Source organism: Lepidochelys kempii, chromosome 11 (assembly GCF_965140265.1).
Source record: "Lepidochelys kempii isolate rLepKem1 chromosome 11, rLepKem1.hap2, whole genome shotgun sequence".
NCBI classification, from domain to species: Eukaryota; Metazoa; Chordata; order Testudines; family Cheloniidae; genus Lepidochelys; species Lepidochelys kempii.
The window spans coordinates 41,294,835-41,318,498 of NC_133266.1; the positions used below are offsets into that span (position 1 = coordinate 41,294,835).

A 23,664-nucleotide genomic window follows, 5' to 3' on the forward strand; every position below is an offset into this window, starting at 1 on the left:
CCATTTCAAAGCCAGAGTGGTAACAAGGGGAAGAGCTCTCGTGTAGACAAGACACCAGCGGCCATCAGTATTTTAATCATTGTTGTGTAGACCTGCTCTGAGCAAAGATAGACAATACGGTACTTAAACTGCTGGCAGCTCCCTGGAGCCCTGTCTGTAGTGTTCCCAGCGTAACTGCCCCCAGTGGAACTGAACTTGAAGTAATAGTGGGAATTTTTAGGAACTAAGTAATGTTGGGAAAGTATTTGAAACTTTCTGAAAAAGACAATCACACTCTTGCTCTTCATTTCCTGTCCTCCTCCCCACATGTTCACTTTCTCTCTATCTGTTCACAAGAAGGAGACTGAGCTCTAGGGACCACAATTTGCAAACCTCTGCGGTAAATCCTTTTATGTATGGTTCTCTGAACTGTGTCTACAGTTAGACTGCTTCCCTCTGCAGTTTTGGTTCCACTTTGACTGACAGTCTATTGTAGCCAATTCATAAGACTGTGTTGAAACTCTTACAAAAACAAGGCAATTAAAATGTTACCATGGAGCTCCAGTTTGGTGGGAAAATCTTTATTTAGATTGTTGATTTGAATATGAAATTGGCGTCACTGACAAAGCTTGTTCTACGTAAATCTTTTGGAAATAACAGAGACTTTTGGGACTCAAGTTCCTCATCTTTTGGCTTTCTAATGCTACTAGTGAACAATAGGGATACTAAAAGGGAATTCTTCCTACTTTTCTCAGATTCCTTAATCTCTTCTGGGTTATGAAGTATAGTTTGGAGTATTTGGAGCTAATACAGTTAGGTTAGGAAACCAGTGAGCTATATAAGACAATGGAAATAAAAGTAAAAATGGCATCAAAAACGAATTCAGTGCAAAATGTTCTGTGGAAATTTATGTGCATGAATGGAAACATACAACCACTACCTGTTGTGTGAGAAAAGCATAATTGTTGTCTTTTACAGCTACAGGCTTTTGGTGGTATATGAAACCTACATATTTCAATATGTAATATTGTTCATTTGAAGAATTTTAAATAATATTTTACAATTCTAACCATTATTATACATTTGATGTGTGATCTTTAGTGAGAATTCCTGTGGCGTTTTGTAGTACATAGGGCACAATAGCCCCACAGTTATACAGATGAGGTAATTCTGCGAGTCTGCTCACCTGCACAGTTTGGTGGCTTTTGTTTTATGCTGACTGCTTATTGGGGTGTCTGAGCTTCATGGGAATACCAAATTAGTGAATTTTTTTTTTTGCAGTTAAATTCCCTTCTTTTCCTCAGCCTTACCAGCAGATGTGTGGTAACTGGAATAACAAATTGAGTTGTATTTTCCTTCTTCTAAAGGGAATGAACTAAACCAACAGGGGATTGGGTAACTGTATGAATACTTTCCCTTGAAAATTTTTAGTACAATGACTTCTAAGATACTTTTACCTTTACTAATCAGGTTCTGGCTCAATCAGAATTATTGGCAGCTCTTTTGATAGAACACCCTGTTCATTTGATTTTTCTGCCAATATTGTGTCCGCCAATATTCTTGCATGTTCCTACTAATTACCTTCAAAGTTGGCCATAATTCATTGAAAATGATGTGGCTTGAATAAGCCTGAGTACTAGCCCAAATAGCATAGGATATCAAGACTTATACAAGGTGCTTGGAACTTTTGGCTAAGTGGTCAATAAATGTTGGCCCCTTTTTGGTGTGTTTTGAGCTGAAGAAGTTTTTATATAGTTATTTATATCTGTATCAAGAGATACATATATGGAGATCCAGTGTAGTAGATACATGTATGAATGGAGACGAGAGTGACTTTTAACTTGTTAAACTCCAATATTATGTCTCTATAGTAGAAAAAGAAGTTGGGCTTATTGATTCTTAGCTCTTTTGGTGATGTTGATCTCATTTTTACAAAGTATTTGAGATTCTCAGTTACCATTTGATTTAATGAGTTGGTGCAATATGTGCAAAAATGTTACATGTATACACAGATGGAGGAGATCCTCCCATGTCTGAAAATAAAGTATTGTAGGGAGATTAAAGATAAAATATTAATATCCGATATCTGCTATACCACTTAGTTTAATATAATCACAAACTTGTTGGCAGCGACAATTATTATATTACTTACAAAGTATATTTTGGGTTGGGTGTTTTGTTATAGGCATATCTCAGAAGCTAAAAACGTATAGGCTCAGATACTGTTTACTAAGAAGTTGTTGTTACTGTTGTTGTTACTGTTACTAAGAAGCCATCTGTAGTTGTATAGAAATATTTTAAAATGTCGGATTATTGTAATGAAAAGGTTTGTCTAGTTGGGGTTGGGGAGAGGGAGTTCACTATCTTGCAAGGATGAACCACCACTTTATGGTTTAAAGGAAAGAGAATATTTCCTATGGGTTTCACAAAATTGCAGACCCTGGGCCCCGCGCAACACAGTTTTTTATTTGGTTTTGCTTTAGAGAGAAAAACAGAAATAATAAAATTAATTTAGAGAGAGGATCTTGCACACAAACATTTGTCCAAGTTACTGCAAATGGGATCTGGTTGCCGATTAATTGGATACAGATAGTGCTGTATCAGGGTTTAATGATGTATTTAAAATACAAAGTACAGAAATAAAAATTCTTTTCTTTTTTTTCTGCTCCAGGTTCTCTGGGAGATGCTAACAAGGGAGGTCCCCTTTAAAGGCTTGGAAGGATTACAAGTAGCTTGGCTTGTAGTGGAAAAAAACGAGGTAAGACTACATTTCTACATTCAGGTACATAGATCAGAAAACAGTATTGGGGTTTTGCAAAAGACTTTTTCATCTTCTTCAAATTGAAAGTAAGTTCACGCGTATGGAAAGATTAGCAGTAGGAGCTAACACAAAGGGTCAAAGTGATGTTATTCCTCATGAATGGACCCTTTACATCTAATTGTTGCAGCTTCACGTCGTGATGCTGTAGATCAAAAATTGTACAAGTACTGTACTAGTTTCTCAGTCTCAATTGTAAAACCTAGGGGTTTGTTCTTAGTGATGAAAGAAGCCATTGCGTCCAAGGTAGGGGAACAGTTTAACTCCATCTCCTGCGTTTAGGACATCTTTTTACTGGCCGGGAGTTGATATATCTGTAAGAGACCTTCAGCTACTTCAACTTAACTCTCCCAGCAGGAGTCACTATAGTACAAGAAACTGCCGCTTAGATGAGAATTTCAAAAATAAAAGAAGAAAAAATAGTTTAAAAAAAAAGAGAGAAATTACAGTTTTGCCACCTACGTTCAACACTACATTGAAGATGAGCTCCTCACTGGTATTGGCAAGGCTGTGGCATAGCTGCAAGCTTCCTCATGCAGAGTCTTTCCATTTCAAAAGAACTTCAGTGGTGTAAACACCGTTTGTACAGCGTCCCCAGCCTCGCTTTTCTTCTTCGCACAAATTGAAGCTTTCAGTTAGTTGGGCATGTGAGCTATATGTCTGAACACATGGTTCTTTGATATCAAAGACAGTAACTACATTTAAAAAACATTTAAAGTTGGGACTGTACCACACACAGACAAGCATGGAAATCTCAGTTAAGAGGAAACCTCTACTATCTAGACATAGTGGAAGCTTGGGTAACATTATAATACAACCCAGTATCTCTACAATAAAATTTTATATTCTTCTATACAAACTGTTTCCCAAAATACTTAAATAAAATAGAGTTAAATATTAAATAGCAGAGGGAGAGACAAATGAAGAGGGAAACACCTTTGTATTTTTTCTTTTTTAGTTCTGTTTGGGGACTGGATTGGTTCCACTCCCTGTCCAAGTATATGAGATGTCCAGATTAGTTGGAAATGCTACATTAATAGAGAGAAGCCTTATGAACTCAGCCTTCTACAGAATAATATTTCCAGAACAGGAAACAAATGGGATTCCTTCTCCCATTATGGAAAAAGCCTCATACAGCTAATGCCAAGTTATTTTGGAGAGAGAGACCAGAAACTTTTCCATATACTGTATATGGCATTCCTGTGCATATCAAGTACACAGGTTTATGCAGGATCTGCCATACAATACCAGACCATTTAAAATGATTTGAAGAGAACTGATTTTCGGCTGAAAGATGTTAAAGGGTACAGATATATTTCCTCATGGTTTTCCAAAGCAAGGAACTATTAAAATATATTATAAGCAAAATATGGGCATGCCATGCTGCCTTACATGCCGCCAGAAGAAGCTTAAGAAAAAACAAGTGTCCTTCATGAACCTCTCAATACTAGATGTTAGTTGCAACAGCATGGTGGTGCCTATTACACAGTCTTCCTTCCTAAGTGGTGCAGTGAATGAGTTGACACTGATAGTTTAACTCTCACAGATTATTTTTTTAATCTGATCACAATCTATTGAATATGCCCAACACAGTCCTGCAAAATAACAGTCCTGCAATAACTTGCTCTCCTATTCCTCACTTCTCCAACAGAAGAAAAATGGAATGTTTGTGTGTCTCACAGCAAGTAAATAAATATAAAGGGGCAGGTTCTTCTCTCAAATAAACCAGTGCAAACCCTACTGATGTCAATGAGGTTGCATAGGTGCGATTCAGAGCAGAATTAAACACACTGTTGATCCAATCTTGCGTTCTTCTCCCTCTAAAAGTCAGTGCAGAACTCCCCATAAAAGTCAGTGCAGAACTGGTTCTAAAGCATACTCACTGAGGGCAAAGATCAACCTGGTGCAAAGGGAGTTCCTAAGAGGTTAAGTAGGACTTCAGTGGTGCCTGGGTCTTGTTTTAGTCTTCTGCACACAGGTGAATTTCATCCTTCGTGAATATTTTCCATTTTAATCCAGACCTGCTCCACCCCCAATATGAATGCTCAGATTATGGTTGGCATTAGCTAATGACAAATTAATACTGAGAATATCTTCTTTATTATGGTATGATAGCCTTGGAATATGCTACCTATATATTTCCTGACAAATTACATTCTGCACACATAAAACAGATGTAATTGATGATTACGTGTCTCCTGTTAATTTATTTTCCATCTACTGGAACAGTGAGGGTTACACACAAATGCCATAGCAAGGCTAGCAGACATATTTTTAGGCAAATGACTTGACCGAGTATCAAATAGCCGTGCAATTTGTTCATGCACTGTAGGAATTTCAGTGTATTTTTTGTGCAGAAAGCCTTTTCACCAGCAATGCATTATTTTAATAATTACACTCACACAATAAAGGCATTACTGGTCTCATGTTTCCAGTTTTTGTCTTGTTTAAATGCTAATGCAGACAAATTTGTTGTACTCCTATTTTGGCATGCTGTGGCTCATATGGCTTTGCAGGTCACGTTGTAGTAATATAATGGTATAATTTGATACAACTTGCTCTGCTTTACTTGTGCAGTGCCAGAATTAGTGCAGCAAAGTGCCTGGGATAGCAAGTTGGTTTGAATGGAACTATAATATCTTGGTTAGATCATCTTTATATGCCTCTGTCCTGTTTATAGGACTAGAGAATCATTTTTCCATCTTGGCCTCTCAGATTTCTAGGTCCTTCCAGATCCTCCAATGAAGAACCATTCTGTTGTGTATTTACATATCTATTTTAGTTGGTATCAAACATCTGAAGTCCGTTAACTGAGAGCCCAGGGTATCTCCTTGTAATGTAATGTGGTAAAGATACTCATTTCATCAAATGTAGAGATTGGGTTTGGATCTTTCCAGACTGAAAAAGAGTTTGCAAATTAAAAGTTGCCTCTAAGAGAGCCTGTTTTAGGTATCTTTCTAATTCCCTACAAAGGAAACCAAATTGGTTTAGAACTCGTTCTTTGTTGCAGCAGTCCTGGTTGTAATTGTTTTGTAATTGTACAGCTAATGGTTTTAGTACTGGCCTTGAGTTCTTTTTTTGAGCAACTGATATCACAATTAATCAGTCTGACCACAGCTTCATGAAACTTACCTTGTGGAGTAAGGTTCTCATAGAAATCTTTTATATTTTTTTTAACTTCATCACCTCCTCAGACAATGCAATGTGTATTTCAGCCATTTCTCTGTGATATCAACAGTGATTTTACTAAAATATTGCTGGATTACTTTATGTGGGAGAAAGGGGTTAAGTTTTCTCCCACATCACATTTATATTTACATCTGTGGACACCCAGTAATGCAGTTAATTGGATCCAAACATTTAATATTCATTTGCGAGACTTTCCATGGGCTTGCCTCATTTGATCTATTGGGCACATGTTAATTTTTTAACCTACTATGTTTGAATATTTGCTCCACCCATCCCTTATGAGTCTAACCGTACCTGTCCATGGTGTCTTCTTTTGGATTTTGAACATTGATCCTCAATTTTGGACTTTTGTCATACCGGCCTTTATTCTGTTAATGATTATTTTGAACAATTGCCTCATCTTTTTGCTTGAAACATCAAATGACCGGTCTTATGGAAAGTATTATGACTAAACCATTAAAAAAAAATAAAATGCTCTTTGCTGTCATTTAACTGGTGAATCCTCTCTCCATTGCAGAGATTAACCATTCCAAGCAGTTGTCCCAGAAGTTTTGCAGAACTGATGCATCAGTGTTGGGAAGCTGATTCAAAGGTAATTTCATTTATTGTGTTCACGTTAAATGTATTTATTTCTTTTTTGTCTTCATCAATTTAGTGTGTAAGTCTTATTTTGTAGGGCACAGCTGGCCTATTACTGCTGCTGCAAACCAATTCAAAACTGTTAGCTAGGGCTTTTCATTATGATCATCTAGAACATATGGCTGGATGCCTCTCTTGCCTTCTAAAGCCAGACCTGTTTAAGGAAGTCAGCATTGGGATACTGACTGGAACAGCTGTGCATAAGGTAGGATGGGAAGAACTAATACATTTTTTCTGTAACTTAATGAAAAAATAGTTTAGTTCTTACCTATAAAACAAATTTTCTTCATAAAATTATTTCTTCACAGAAGTCCCAAAGCAGTTGCACATATAATGTAATGATTAAAGGCCTGATTCTGACACCCTAAGCACATTGGGAGCATTTGCAATATACATTCCTGCACGGTGTGAATAAGGATGGCAGAACAAGCCCTAAATTAACATGAAAACAGAATAAAAAGCAACTTCAAGAAGAGTTGTTATATCAAGCTTGTAAACCTTTGCACCTGTTTAACTGCCCTTGTGGGGATAACTAAAAGAGTAATTTAAAGGAATATTTACTTAGTAAAGACTCATATAGATGATGGGAAAAGTCCATTTTAGTTCAGTCCACTGCCCTATTCTGCTGTGCAGAAAATTAGTTGGAAAGATACCTGTGGAGGTAGCTGGAAAACAGTTCATAATGGCATCAGCTTTGTTATCAAATGTGAGCAGGCATTTCCTTCTCTTGTGAAGATAGGTAACGAAGGAAAATGATATTGCTTTACTCAGTTTGGTGGAGTCAGAATTCTGGTCCCGTTGAAGTCAATAAGAGTTTTGCCACTGCTTCAGTGGAACCAGGATTTGTTCCTGGATGAATTGGCTACTTTAAAGCTAGATCGTCTTGTTGCTTGGAAAGAACCTGAGAGGGAGATAGGAAGAAGAAAACCTTCCTTGTAGAGTTTTTCCCCAGATTTTTATGTGGGGGACAAGGCATGTTCTCTCATTGAATGAGTGGAGGGTTCTGTCCCTCAAGACCCTTGAGATCCACCAACAACATGGTGCCTTCCAAATGAAGACTCTGTGCCTCTTCATTGCAGACTCCTTAGCCCCCTCCAGTTTCCTATGAAGGGAGTCCCTTCGTTCCTAGACAGCTATGATGAAAAGTTAATGCAGCATCGTGCTGCTTTTCTGCAAATTGCTGGAGCATAACAACCATTTCCTTAGGCCACTTCCTCGTGAGACACAGATCTCCAGAGATGGTGATGAGAAGATGGCCCTTCTTCTGTAAAAGAGGAGAGAGCTGCACGTGGAGGGACTTTCTGCATAGGAATCTAAGGTGACAGACTAGCACCTAGTGATAAAGGGTTCTTCTGAAATATTGGTGGCCAACTTGCTTGTTGTTAAAGTCATCGCTTCAGAGGGAGTATATAGTGCAATCCTTGTTATAGACTACTGTGACCTTATTGTAATACCACAATATGCAACTCCCCTGTGATTTGCCTGTGATTAGTCTGTCAGTTTTTAGGCTTTGCTTTCAATTTTATAGAATTTCTTACTATTTGAAGAAAATTATCTATCCCATTGAATTGAAATCGCTATGAATAAAGCATGCATAGAGGAATTGTATTTATATGGTAAAACCTATAAGTTAAAGTAACTTTAGTAAAGTGCTTTTTACATGGAAAAAGACAATTATGTGCTAAGTATTAATAATGATTATTAAAGAGCACCTCCAATAGGCAACTACTTGTCTTAGACAACCACTTTCAAGACAACCTATTTTTCTAAGATATTAGATAGTTGCTTTTACAAGATTTCTCCCTATTGATCTCTTTATTTAGTAGAGAAGTTTACCTTAAAACAGGGTCTTGTATTTCTTACAGTTTCATATGTTTCTACAGCTTATCCTCCACCTGATCTGGGACATCATAAATTATTAGAAATACCATTATCATCTGAGGCTTGGGAACTGGGAGAGGTAGTTGGAACAGATAAAGTAATAGAATCAAAGGACCTGTTTTTATACAAACATGCCAAGTAATAAATATTGAGTTAAGGAAAACACTGAAAATATTCGTCACAATTCATTGGAATTGGAATTTCTTTTATAAAGTTTTTCCATGAGGCATTGAGATGTAAGTGCCAAGATTTTTAAAAAGTGACTAGTGATTTTGGGTATCCAACTTGAAACCTCTTTCAGGAGTCTTGTTTTCAGAAAGTGCTGAGCACCCACTGACCAAAAAGAAGGTATCTCAAGCTGGGCACCCCAAATCACGCGTCACTTTTCCACATCTTAGCCAAAGTCCTCAATCTGTGCTTACAGTGTTTTTATTAAATTAAAAGGTACCTTCCTTTTAAAAAAAAAAAAAAAAATCAGTGTAGACCTGTTGCCTCATTCTAGCTCCAGACAAAATCCCATCTACCTTTGAGAGAAAAGCTGTTGCCAAGGCTGATTCAGGTACCTACCAGGCCTGTAAAACAGTTGGTGTCCACATGCATAGATGCACAAGCATTCCCAGTACTGTTGTGAATGTCCACTTGGAACAAAGTTTTGACAACTCCTGTGGCTGTCCTGGTTCACTGCTTGCCAATTTGGTAGTAGTGTGTGCAGGAACCTCAGGTATCGTATTGACCATTGTATTGCTTCATACAACTAACTCAGTCACTCAATGCTTTGAACTGCCCTTCAGAGACAGCTCTGTTCTCTGTCAACCATTATATTCCCTCCCTCTGTTTAGGCAGGTCTGAGAGCAGCATAAGAAGTAGTTGGCTGGTCTCCGCCCTGCACAGTACTTCCCAAAGACCCCCAGAAAGACATACCAAGCAGAATGCGCACAAACATTCTGGAAACGAAACTTGTATTAATTTCAATATTTTATTGCTTATGTAACAGGGGCTTGTGACGCCTCTTTTGCAGACCATGGCATTGTCAAAGAGGGCTTCCCCAGGAACCCTGGGTAACAGGGCTGCTCTCTCTTCATCTGCTCCTGAAAATCAGATAATGCAACTAGTTTAGTAAGGACACACTACACACCTATTAAGTGATTGTATAGTGTTTAATAGCACTACACAAATACATTAATGGTGTCTGGGGTTTCCAACATGTTCTGGAAGCTGTCCCATTGCATATCCCACACTCCAGGCAAACAGAGGTGGAACATCAATGAAAAGCTATTGAAATTACAGGAATGCATTTAGCATACATTGCTACTCACAAACCCAAAACAGGGCAAGTGACTGCAGCCCTGACCTTGTGCATTTCACTGGATTTGGGTCAGCAACAGCTAAATATATGAAAAGAATAAAACAAGTTGAAAAATCAGCTCCTGGCCTCCTGGAGCAGCACCACCCAAAACTAGCAATGATTGTATTCTGGGACTCTAAGCACAGAGTAAAATGGGTACAAGGGAGCCTCCTGCTAAGCTTTACCTATAACATCATCCATGTGGAATTGTGTGATGGTGTAGTCCCCGTCCGCTGTAATGCATGTGGAGATTCACTAACGGGAGAGAACCATTGTAACAAACTACTGGGATTCTTTACTAGAAACAATTTATAGAATTATAGCAACAGGTACAAATAAAGTACTGCCACGTTTGCACTTGCTACCGTGTTATGTTCCAGGTTACAGTACAGGGAACTCTATGGGATAGGAGCCAAAATGCACAGATACAGCAATGGCTGGGCAAACGCTGAGAAAATCTGCTTGCTGCACCATTTGCCTGAAAATTGTGTAGATGGACCAAAAAATGACAGACAAAAAAAGCCTCCAGTTAGCGTTGAATAGTGCAGCACTACTGTATAAGAGAGGTTGTCTTTTTTTTGTTATACATTTGACACTTTTTATGCTGTTTGACATTTGAAATAAAGAAATTGTCTCTCTTTTATAATGTAGAAATCACTTAGATCTTCCTGGGAGAGACACCTCAGCATTGTTCCTAATTGTTTTTGTGCACCCAAATTAAAACGCACGTTTTAATTGCTGCATCTGTAATTTTAGCAGAAATGGTGTAATTACCGATGAGATGCAGAGAGAATGGGCATCATCCCTTTATTATGTATCTACATTTTGTCTCAACCTTTTGTCTCAACCTTGCCTGGGGTCTGTCAAACAGACTAATGGAGTCACTGCTCTTTCAAGAAATATATTTAACTGTGGCTTTTTCAGTTTTCAACAATTATCTTACTCTATAGCTTCCTTTGTGACTGCAGAAAGTAGAAAATGCAGAGAAGTTATGACTGCTCTGAATGATGAGTGAATTTAGTTTTCATAAAGGGGTTTAAGAATGACCGCCTTTAGTTTTGCACAGGACATGAATAGCACATGCATGGGTACTGTGAACTTCCCCCCCTGACTGCTTTGGCAACATGCCCAGCTTTGTCATGGAGGAATCACCACAATTGTCCTGATGTCTGTTCAGTCCCTGACTTCTGCTGAGACTACCAACAAAGGTGCCCGTTATGGAGGGGCAATTTTTGTGATGTGGACCTTTGTCTAGTAGGAATTGAACTGAGATCTCACACTCGGGCTACCAAATGGCTTGTAGCTATTCAGTACAAGCTATTTGGTACAAGCTATCAATAGTGTTGGGTTCCTACCTGTGACCTACAGTTGCAAAGCTGTGTTATGAAAGGCATTGCCAATCCCTGGGAGGCGTGCTTCTCCCAGATTAGGACTGTTAGGTAGAATTTTCCTTCTTTGCACGAGAAACCCTTCTTTCTAATCATTATAAATCCCTTATTATATTGTTGTTGTTGTTAATTATTTTACATTGTGGTAGTAGCAGGTTGGGGCCCCACAGAATCATAGAATATCCGGGTTGTAAGGGACCTCAGGAGGTCATCTAGTCCAACCCCCTGCTCAAAGCAGGACCAATCCCTAATTTTTTCCCCAGATCGCTAAATGGCCCCCTCAAGGATTGAACTCACAACCTGGGCTTAGCAGGTCAGTGCTCAAACCACTGAGCTATCCCTCCCCTGCCATAATTGTAGATTGTACCAGTTTTTGTGCTGACTTTTCCAGTGGAAAGTGTACAGTTTAAATATATGGGTTTAGAATAATTTTTCCATGAGCTGAACACCTGATAATTATGTAGGCAGCATCCCAGTCTGTGTGCTGTTTGCAGGCTTGTGCTTGCAGTTGCAGTAGGAGAAATCCCATTAATGTTTTAACATTGTCCGATATTAAAACAAAACCCTGATTATTGTTATCATTTTGTCTTCAGAAAAGACCATCTTTCAAGCAGATCATTTCAATTCTGGAATCCATGTCCAATGACAGCAACCTTCCAGACCAGTGTAACTCATTCCTGCATAACAAGGCAGAGTGGAGGTATGTTTCTTTGCTTCCATAATAAGATGGTATGGTGTTCAGGTGAAATGATGTGGGCAAATTAAGACTCTTTCCAGAGGGTTAAGTGCCAAATTGTGTGGCTGGCATTAGAGTTACTAAAAGGAGAAGAAATCAGATTCAGGTGGCAAGATGGCAACCACTTTCTTAATACAAAATACTTGTTCTGTAGATATTTTTGGAACATATTTGATCTTGGTTTTTTTCAAGACTACCCAGAATGTTGTGGAACGTGAGTTATGAGTCAATACGCTTAAGCTGTGCATTTTATTAATATTACACTATATGGGTTTTGCCATCCAAATCTTAAAACCAGGGGTGTGAATTCAGTCTCTAACGTGAAGATATTTGTGATTCAAGCTACATATTACTACATTTGTACATATCTGTGTGTATAAGTGTGCAAATTACATGTTACGCAGGGAAGGGACATAAAAGGCCAAATTTTCAAAACAAGCCTACATTTATGAGTCTGAATCTTTGCATGTGCAGCCACTTGGTGTTATCAGTTGTGCATCCACATGATAGGACTTACTTCTGCCAACCCGTTATTTGTGATAATGCACAAAAATTGTTTGAACAAATGATACAACCTGTTTCCAGTGGTATGCTTACAAATGGAGACCCAGGTAAAGGGCCCTTTCCATTATTTGAAACAGTTTTTGATCCAATTTTCAATCTATTTTATATGTGTGCAAAGAATAACATAAGAGAAATGTTCCAAAAGCTTCTTTCTCAGTATGTAAGCTTAGCGCGTCACAATATTTCTTAGTGTTTGGACAAGAATTTTGAAAGCAGATCTGCACAGGCAGAGGATGATCTTATTGCAGTCTATATTAAGAAGCTTTGGCCACTGTCCAGGTAAACTGGGAGCACAAATACTCAAATATTCTGTGCCTGCAGCTCTGAAAACAAGCAAAGAAAAACATTCAAGAAAACTGGAGCTGGGAAGTAAAGAATAAGGAAGAGATTATAGACATGGGGTTTAAACAAAACAATCCCAAACTTTGTTGGTAAACTTCAAAGGGGAATTGATAACTAGGGAATTTTATTGTGTGTGTGGAAAAAGTGAGCACAAGATGGGATGTTTGAGCCAGGTCACATGATGAGAGTATAAATAGCATGTTTTAGAGCTGACATTATTCCTGCACTGACTCAGCAGAGAATCTCCTAACTGCATCTCAGCTCTCAGTACAGTATACTAACATTTTGCGCCATCTGCTGATATAAAATGTAAACTGCATGTATACTAGAAAATCTGCAGTTTGATCTTGAAGTGCCTGGTACACAACAAATTTCTAATGTATTGATTTTCAACTATCTAAAAATATTATTTTTGTTGAAAGTTCAGCTAGGTTTTATTTACCAGATGAGGAAATCTGTTGTTCTTATGTTTAATTTTTCCATGTTTGTTTAAACTGCACTTAAGTTGTTGGATGGCTTCTATTTGTCACATTTATTTTTTTATAAGAAATCAATATATCTGTTTCCCTATCTTCCCTCTACCACTCCCCCCCAGTTGGCCTTGAGATATCTTTTGAATATGCTTGTCTCTCAAATAGGGATCCACCAGATTCTTTTGGGATATGAATTGTTTGTTGGACACCATGATTCTTGCAGATTTCTGGACTGGTATTTTATCTGTGTTGCATTTTTGGTAGCAATCAGAAGGCAAAAAATGTTGGAAGAATAAGTCTAATCATGCGGGTTTATTATGTGACCACAAGCAGCCTCCACATTTTCTGCCACTATCCTTTTAAACTTTGGCAAGGTCAGTCCTGCTACTATAATGGTAATTGCTCCTTTTTTTTTTTTTTTATAATCCAGATAGCTGCCTTTTGCATTATTCAGTGTTAAACTTCATATAAGACGTTAATCCAATGGATCTGGTAAGGAATATTTATATTAGAGATGGGCAAGTACTCAGATTCCTGAAGGAACCAAACAACTATCCACTAAATCTGGTCCATTCAGCAAAGTAGATACCTGTTGAATTGACATTCAGTAAGATTAAACTTTTATTCTTTTGGCAAGTTTATTCCTTTATTAGGAATCTTCTTACCTGTTTTATGAAATATTTCATTTTGGGGCACAGAAGCTGTTGCATTGTGAATACTGGTTGATGTTTTGTAAACATAAAGCACTGCAAGTGAAAAGTGTTGTTCTAGCCATGGAAAGGCATTTCAGCAAAGGTACAGTTTCAAGTTAAAAATGAATTATAGAATTTTTCAGAAGAGTTGATAAACTTATAGACAAGGGAATCAGGAGAGGAAAAAAACTTATTCGTGATCAAGAACAATTCACTTGGAAGCAAAGATAAATTCTGAGTTAAGTAGTCAGAGAAATGTGACACAGTTAGAAAGAAATTGGGGTGTATGGAGGTATGAATAGTGGGGTGTATGGAGACTCCATCCAGCAGTTGGGATGAAAAGAGTTTACTCTCCTGCTGATTAGAATAAGAGCCACAATTGCCTGCCCTGCGTCTAGGGACATGTTTTCATGTGGACATTCAGGGAAGATAATGAGAATTAACTAAGGTGTGCAAATTTAAAGAGCCTTAGTTAAAATGCATTAAATTCCTGTGTGGACTCTCTTACTCAGAAGTAAAGTGGCCCAAGGGGATTAAGCTAAAGCAAATTTGAGGCCACTGTACTTTGGAATGAGAGCAGCCACAAGGGGCTTTAAGGCACTATAACTAGGGGCTTTTCTACAATTACAGCGCTGCAGTGATACTGCTGCACAGGCAGCGCCGTCGTAGCACTTAGTGAAGATGCTTCCTATGCCAATGGAGGGCTTCTCCTGTTGACATAGTTAGCCTACCTTCTCGAGAGGTGGTAGCTATGTTGACAGGAGAAGCTGTCCCATTGACACAGTGCTATTTACACCAGGAGTTAGATCAGTACAACTGCGTTGCTCAGGGGTTCACACCCCTGAGAGATGCAGTTATACCAACCTAAGTTTCTTGTGTAGACCAAGCCTCAGGCTCTTTAAATTTACCCTTTTAGTTAAGGTGAATTAACATTCCTGCGTGTCCTGGTGTAGACATGTCCTAGGAATTTGGCCAGTAGCAAGTTGGGCCAGCTGTAGGTAAGAATAGGAAGTGCTGTCAAGAGTTAGCTCGGATGATGACTGGCTGCAGAAGTCACAGAGAAGATTGGAGCCGAGGTTGAGAACGGGGATGTGGCTCTCTCCTTGCAGAACCTTTGGAGAGGTGAGCCACGCTCTGTTACTTACATCTGGGATTTGGCTGAAGCCACTCACTGCTGAGGAAAGTCGATTTTCATTTGTTTCTCCCTTAAAAGGGCAGAGCACTCTTTTGTTTTGTATAATGATCAGCAGTAAATTGCACCCCAACGGGGCTATATGATGCCACAGAGTACATAGACTCCTCTTGGACTTACTGTGGCTCTGACTGGCATGAAACAGAGAACTAGAGAGTTAATTTTGTACAGCATGGCAGAGTAAAGATAGGCAGATGGCAATTTGTCCCATCTCTAATATGTTTTTGATTGCAAGCTTCCTGTGATGTCTGCTGGTAAAAATCCAAAGTATTTGATTTAATATGTCTGTTTTTATCATTGTCTAAACATAATCCATATCTTCTTCTTCCCCCATATCTGATATTTTTACAAATGGAGGTCCTTGTTTCTGACTAACAGTCTCAGGACTGGCAACATAAAACTTATTTTGAAGAGCATATTTAATAGTTCTTTCTGCAGGTCTCTTATTAGGGTTGAAAAGTAATGTAAATGTTCATTGTTAAATAGAGACTGTATTTAGTATGCATTTTTTTTCATGTATACTAGCCACATTCTTTCCCTTTTTTTGAGAGCCTCTATTCTGGCTATTTAAATGTGATCGTATTAATGCTTGTTTTGATCTATCAATGAAAGTGCAAAACTAAAAAAAAAATCACATACAAGTCACCATTTTTGTGTGTATCATTTATAAGAAGACACATTCTCTGAGACTGTAGGGTGAAATGGTTCAACAAAATCAAGCAAGCAAGATCAAACTGCAGAGCTACAGATGCACACGTCTTACAATGTATGTTTCCAGCTGCTGTGTCTGTGAAGTAACAGACTCATTAACTGGGCAATGTGCGGTAGCTTTCTCTTTAATTACACTGTTTTATTATGTACAGTGGAATTATTTTTCAGAATGCAGCTGTTTTCGCAGACTGACCTTTTATTGTAAGAGAGGTGTCTGTCTAATGAGGAGAGATAAGCACAGCACACAGTATGCTTTTGACGTATGGAAAGCTATTGGTACCAGGACTGTCCTGTTGCAGAATTTTATTTAAGAGAAAACTATAATTGACATATTTTAAAATGTATAAAACTACCTATAAGTAGCAATAAAGTTGAGACACAAACCAACAAAAGCAATGCTAACAAGTGTCCTCAAATTGTCCTGTTGTACACACAATAGATATAATAATATACATGGTACATAACATAAGTTAGAATATTAACATCATCAGTTTTCTTGTTCTTGTCATTTTCAGGCCTTTTAAATTACACAGTACTTAGTCGACTTGGCCCTTTAAAAAGGGTAGATGTTTTAGTCAAAAAATGTATTAACTGTTCTCCTCTGCAAAACTGGCTGTAACAGTTTTTGCAAGGCCTACAAGATGTGAGGTCTTCCTGGAAATCAAGGGACTGACGGTTATGTTGCTTGCTAGACCTTCAAAGGCCAGCCTTGGGTGAAGGGATTGTGAATCACTTATGGTCTTTAGGAAAAAACTAACAACAAGCTTTCAACCCTAGTAATCTGTTCGCATTAGTTCATGTTTTCAAGCCTACTTCTTTTCTTTTCTTTTTTTAAATGAGGGTTGAGTTCCCCTTCATGTTTGTAGGTACCATCTTGGAATAGTACATGAGCTTTCACAAACTTTCAGCCTGAGCTGCCTAAGGTGGGTGTTCCAGCTGAATCACGCTATGCTAGATTTGGAGGAACACTACCAAAAAAAAAAAAAGTATTTACATTCTTTCAAAAAACCCAGAATTCACTTTGCTCCAGTGTTTGTAGCCCCTTTTATTTGCGTTTTGCAAACACCTGTGGGAGCAAATGTCGTTTGCAAGGTTTTTCCACCTCCACAAAACAATCTTGTGAATAGTTGTTCAGGAGCATTTGCAGCTGAAGTATTCATGTAGCCATCTTGAAACCTCCCTGTGGGAGTTTAGAGAGCAGAAACAATGCCATGTGACTAACCAGTCAGACAGCATGAATAGTGGACATTTGAGGCAGCAATTAGGGTTCACAGTTTGCAGCAATCTACAGGCTACACTTTGTTCATATAAGGCATTAGTCAAATAACTTCAAATAATGAGTAAATAAGTACAAATCAAAGTCTGTTCTTGATTATTCACAAGGAAAAACCTGGGCTAACATCAATGAATTATTTGTTTGGCCCATCTCTATTAAAAACAGATTAGTGTACATATTATAGAAGAGAGATTGTTGAATGATGTTCGAAGGGGACTGATGGATGTTCCATCCAGAGACATTTTGATGCTAGATTGGACAAGCCATTAGAAAATATGCTAAAGGGAACAATCTTGCAGCTAATTCACCCCTCACAGATGAAACTTTACGAGAACGGTGTTGAAAACCCCTTTCCTACTCCTTCTTAACATCCCATCTCTCATACTCATTCACACCCTTATAAGTCCTTCCTTTAATTTCAGAGTCCAGGTATATTATGATTTGGGCCTCAAAAAACCCAACAGCCCTTTAAAATCAAAGCTAGTTTGATGTAGAGGGGTCCAATCCAAATCCTTGTGAATCCAAACTGTGTCCCACAACTTTCTATTATTTTAAGTAGTGTGACCAAAAAGCATTGGTGTGGGGTTACATATCTGTTATGTTTTAACCTTGAGAAACGGGAGTGGGGAAAGTCCTCTATTGAGACTGTGTATAACAAGCTTCAGCCCAAATAATATTTATGGCCAAGTTATAAACTCCAAGCAAATGAGGCTGTTAGCCTATACATATAGCAGTGCTAGTGATTATCGCTTCCGAACCGACTTTCCTTCACTGATAGCACCTATTTCATTATATTAAAAGAAAAGATGGGATTTTCCTTCTTCTTTTTTCTTTCTTTTTTTTTTAAGCAGTAAGGTATTCTGGTTTATACTCTAGTATAAACACTACCAGTTGTTTTTAATGCTCTGAAAGGCTTTGTTTTGGTGGTAATTAAATGTACTGCTTGAGTTAGTATGTACTTTTCAGCTTTTCACATTTAATTAATGTTCGTGTGGGAATTATGAACAATTTATATCTGTCAGAAAAAGACGAGACTTAACAAATTGTCTCTCTGCAGATGTGAAATTGAGGCAACCTTAGAGAGGCTGAAGAAACTGGAGCGTGATCTGAGCTTTAAAGAGCAGGAGCTAAAGGAACGGGAGAGACGTTTGAAAGTATGGGAGCAGAAGTTAACAGAACAGTCCAATACTCCTGTAAGTAAAATAATTCAATCTTTCCTCTGACTGCAAAAAGCATTTGGAGCATTGTATGAGCAAATCTAGGGAAATTCCAATGAAAGGTTTCTGTTATCTTCTCCATTTGGTCCTGTGGGGCTGTTATGGCCTATTTTATTAACCAATACAAATAATACTCTTTAAAATTCACTTAATGCATTATACATAAGATACTAACTGTGGGCCATATTGTGCCATCAGTAAATAAACAGTTTCCTGTTGATTTAATTGCATTTCTAAGCTTAAAAACTGATGGTCTTAAATGAGAGAGCAGCATGCTCTTTATATGTCCATATTGGTGCTAATCTTGAAAACAGTGTGATACAACAACAAAAATGGGCACTCTATTTCATATTTATTATTGTGACACTTCATAAATTTTTTGTTTTATATATTAAAGCTGCGTATTCAATAAAAGCACAATCCTGTTCTCATTAGACAACAAGAACTTTTCTGTTGACTTTAATGGAAACAGGATGGGGCCCTAAAAATAGTAACTTGTAGTCTCTGCAGAAAAAGACTTCAGAAATGTATCTGAGTGTTTGATAACTCGCTCTGCGAGGAACACATCTAAAATTGATGTCTTTACATTTTATAGAAGTCCACAAATCTTGAGTGAGGATTTGAGCCTTCAGTAGTTAATGTGTAGGACTGATAAATATCTTAGTACTAGAAAATGCACATTATTTTATTAACTGAAAGAAATGTGCCCATTTCCATGAATACATTAAAATAAATAGTATTTTCTGTATTAGCCTGAGCTCCTTGCTGAGGTTTAACTCTCATTGACTTCAGTGGAAATTTTGCTAGAAAGTGGAGTGCGTGGTCAGGCCCTGAGTGTTTGTACTGGAACAGAGTTAATTTAGCATCATAATTGTGATACTTGCTTAATAGAATTACAACACTTTTTTCTCCTTGTATTTTCAGTATTAGCCAAAACAAATATCAACTTAAGTTTGCAATAGTTTGCCATTCCCTTATGCAATCAGTTATGATTCTGTAGGTTCAGCATTCTAATACATAATTAAGTCCTGCATACATGGGAATATTGATTCTAGCCAATCCAGTTTACTTGCAACTTAGTTTTGAGGCACAGCGTATTGGCATTTATATGAATGAAGTTGTACACATGTTCCGGCTGTAAACATTTAGTAGTGTAATGATGAAGAATGAATGTTTTCCTATATCCAGACACTGTATGTTCTAAGTCGGTATCTGTGTGCTTGCTTTAACACCAGCAAACTTCCAGTAACTGAGCTGTGGGCTATCTCCTATACAGTCCACAGCACGAGATGCAGCCATAATGAGCCAATCTTTTTGTGAGCAAGGCCCTAAGGCTGTTTTATGCTGTACTTGCTTATCATGTCCACTTTTCACTTGTAGCTGGCATTGCTGAAGGAAGAATTCATTGTGCTAAGACCTGTTGTGCTTAACATGGACTTTCGTTCTGCATAACATTAACCCACCTCTCTTACTGCATTTAAATGATTGAGAACAGTGTGAAATACAGAGGTTTATTTTTCTGAGACCTTTAATGAACTACTGTGCTGCTGAACATCTCCATTTTCAAATTTTTGTGTAGACACAAAAACTTGCCCTGTTCTATCAGAGTTGCTTTCTTCATAGCAAAGTAGCGTCTATTCAGTGCTAATTTACAAATAAAAAGAAATCTTTTATTCCTAGCCATATGGAAAACAGCACTGATGGGTGTTCTCTTTGTAAGTGGTGATCCTTGCAGACAAGAGTCTCTGTGCTCCCTTCAAATGTGAAGCATGGAGGAGGGCAAATAAAACTAGAATTATGTAGAGCATGGGGGGTAGCTAGATCTATGCAACGTGATCCCCCACTTCTCGGCGCTCATGGGAGCTGCATCATGATGTGGTAAAGACTCCATGCCTGTGGGTGGCAGGAAGAGACAGAGTCAGAGTAGCTGCCTCCTCTCTTCAGTAATATGAACAGGTGGAACTGCCAGAGAAGAGCAGCATGGCACACTGTCTGGAGTGATTCACAACTGTGAGTGCCAACTTCAGGGCAAACTGTCAAAAAGCAGGGCAGACACCCCAATCTGGTGGGATGTTCTGTGATCAGATTTCATCAACCAAGTAACAAATGTGAACTCTTGGATCACTGTCCTAGTCTTACCATAGAGTCACAGAAAGGCCCTTTGGGCACTCCAATCTATCTTGCTACTCAGGCATGCTGGACTTAGTGATAAATGGTCACTTGCACCAAAAATCACAAGATCCCAGTCCCAAGAGACCAGTCACTTATCTCAGATCAACTTATACCTTCAGTCTCGCACCAAAGACAATGCTGGTAGCCAATCCTATAGTAAACAAACTAAATACTTATTAACTAGGAAAAAGAAATGAGAGCGTTATTTACAGGTTAAAGCAGACAACATATAAGCATAAATGAGTTACAATCTATGGTTCCAAAAGGTGACAGAGATGAAGTAAGCTGTCAGTGCCGAATGTCTTTTAGGGCTAATCTAGGTTGACCCAGGAGATTGCTGCTTTTGTTTCTTAGCTCCAGCCCTTGTGAGAGGCCAAGCTGCAAAGAGATAAATGTTTCTTCTTGCGAGGATCTTTATATGACCTTGCCCCAGAGTTAAAATTGATGGGATGAGGGCTCCTGCACATATCCTACACTGGCCCAGTTAGTCTTTATAGTCCTTCTTGGTGGGCAGGAAAACCACTCTTCTTGGCCAGATTCACAGATTCAGAGCAGACAATTTTACAATTATAAAGCAAAACTTTCATATTACCTTACAGCATGGGATACAGACATTAGTAAGATTAATGCACGCAGCAACTTATGAGCATTTTATGGAGTCTAAACACATCTTTACAAGTTTATCACCTATTTTAAAAAATATTAACTTATAGGTGAGCAGGTCTGGTTTCCAGCTATGAATTTTCAGTGCTCAACTGATGCCTACAGTGTGGGAGAGCCTCAGCAGTGGCTGGTGCGGCTGGCACCAGGAACTGCCAGAGCAGCAGTGGCCCCAGGGAGCACCCCAGGGCAGCCCCAGGAACAACCCAAGCAGCAGCGGTCCTGGGGGTGGCCAGAGCAGCAGCTCTGGGGGGTGGCCCAGGAGGCCATCAGGAGAGCGGTGCCCAGGGGGTCTTGGACCAGTGGGCCACCAGGGGAAGTCAGTCTCCACTGCTGGAGCAGAGGGCCCCCAGAGCAGCAGGGCCCAGGAGCAAAAATAGTCATGGGTATTTTTAGTAAAAGTCATGGACAGGTCATGGGCCATGAATTTTGGTTTATTGCCGGTGACCTGTCCATGACTTTTACTAAAAATACCCATGACTAAATCGTAGCTTTACTCATGAGCAGCTTTAACTGACAGTCCAAGCAGTTTGCTCCCCTTGGATGCAAAAATGTAGGGGTCACCTGGAAAACACAAGGGAACTGTACTGCTAGTGAGGCACCCCAGAGAGCAGCACAGGAACCCAAGGATCTGCAGTGGTTGGAGATTCTTTCCTCAAAGATCCCTGGGCTCCATAGGTTTTGAAGAGTGTGATCCATCCAGAAGGCCACAAGTCCCTCTATTCCTCAGTCTTTTAGTGGGGTAGCACCCAAAAGATTTTTTTTAAATAAAGCCCACCTGCTACATGGAGTTTGCTTGAAGAGAGAAAACCCAAAAAAGTGAAGTGTGAGATTCTTATCTGTGTGGCTGTAATCTACTGTAAGTGAAGCAAGTAGATGTGTTTGAAGTTAATGGGAAGCATGTGTTAATGCACAGGAACAAACACAGAGAAACTGTTCTGGGAATCGAGCTGCATTAGCCATAGGCTGAATAGATGGTTGCCACATTTAAGGGGCCAGTCCTGAGCAGCTCTTCTTTTAACTGCAGAGTTTCTCCCCACACCTGCATGAACCTGATCTCTGCTCTGTCTTGTGCAGTGGGCACTTTTTGCGTCTGATATTCTGTGACCACAACATCTCTTGTAAAGCACTGCTGCACAAAGGAATCTGGGGCTAATTTGGAGAATAAAACATAACCTGCTGCACACACTGTTTCCACAACAGGACACCATCTGAAGGAGGAAAGGCCAGAGAGAAGGGAATGGGTAGGTTCCCCTGGACTGGGTGTGCTAGAGGAAGGAAATTGGGAGGGATTGGTGAAGGTGTGCACCAAATTCAGTATTAACTTAGACTGCAATGTGCTTAGATCTGGCCATTTAAAAAAATAATATGGATTTCTGTTGTGGTTGCAACTGGAAATCCAGCTGAGGAGCAGGGCTCTTTTGTGGTAGGCACTGCACACTCATAACATAAAGACAGTCCGTCCCTGTAACAGAGCGTCCTTCCGTTCACCACAGAAATTGTGTGGACTCCAGTGGCTGTGCATTCACAGCACCCTTTTATTTTAAGTTCCTTCTGCCATTACCACAACAGTCCCTGTGCAACAGGAGGGTTACAATATCTATGGTTCTTTGGCCCTCTTCCCCAGACCTGAGGGGAACTGAGGACTCTCTTCCCTGAGGACTTCCCGCCAGCCTGATAATTACCTCAGTCAGCTTCCTCTGGGAATTAATTAGCATCTAAGTGATCAGAGTTCACTCCCTGCGCTCTGTCACACTCCCCCAGAGAGCTCTTAGAAACAGATTTTAAAAGGTGTTTAGGCATTTCTGCACTAAACATTGCAACGCCTGTCTCATTTCAAAAGGCATTTAGGCACTTAGGAGCCTAAATCCCATTGACTTCCAATGGGTACTTTTACACTGCAATTAAAAACCCACGGCTGGCCTGTGCCAGCTGACTTGGGCTCATGGGGCCTGGGCTAAGGGGCTGTTTAATTGCAGTGTAGACTTCTGGGCTTGGGCTGCAGCCTGAACTAAGGGACCCTCCCACCTCAAAGGGTCTGAGAGCTTGGGCTCCAGCCCAAGCCCGGAAGTCTACACTGCAGTTAAACAGCCCCGCAGCCCGAGTCAGCTGGCATGGGTCAGCTTAATTGCAATGTAGACATAGCCCAATGGGCCTTAAAATCGCAAGTGCCCAAATCCTTTGTGAAAGTGAGACTTCAGATTTTACATCACTTTGGTGTTGCAATGCTGATTTCAGCAACACCTGAACACCTTTAAAAATCTGGGCTTTAGTCTTTCTATATGATAAGAGGCAACAGGTGAATACAACAAATACATGGGGGAACACAAAGAACAGTGAGGTGATTATAGTTAGCGTAATGAGCAGCAGTCACAGCACACCAGCTGCCT

General features: G+C 39.2%; 1 protein-coding gene across 6 annotated transcripts in view; it reads left to right on the forward strand.

Moving 5' to 3' along the window:
• The window catches only part of MAP3K20 (mitogen-activated protein kinase kinase kinase 20), a 126,169-nt gene that overhangs the window by 64,872 nt on the left and 37,633 nt on the right, over nucleotides 1–23,664 (forward strand). For all 6 annotated transcript variants that reach the window (XM_073305870.1, XM_073305876.1, XM_073305871.1 and 3 more), the window contains 4 exons: nucleotides 2,651–2,737; nucleotides 6,504–6,578; nucleotides 11,833–11,939; nucleotides 18,283–18,418. In XM_073305870.1, the coding sequence (XP_073161971.1) occupies nucleotides 2,651–2,737; nucleotides 6,504–6,578; nucleotides 11,833–11,939; nucleotides 18,283–18,418 (405 nt within the window). The remainder of the gene's footprint in view (nucleotides 1–2,650; nucleotides 2,738–6,503; nucleotides 6,579–11,832; nucleotides 11,940–18,282; nucleotides 18,419–23,664) is intronic.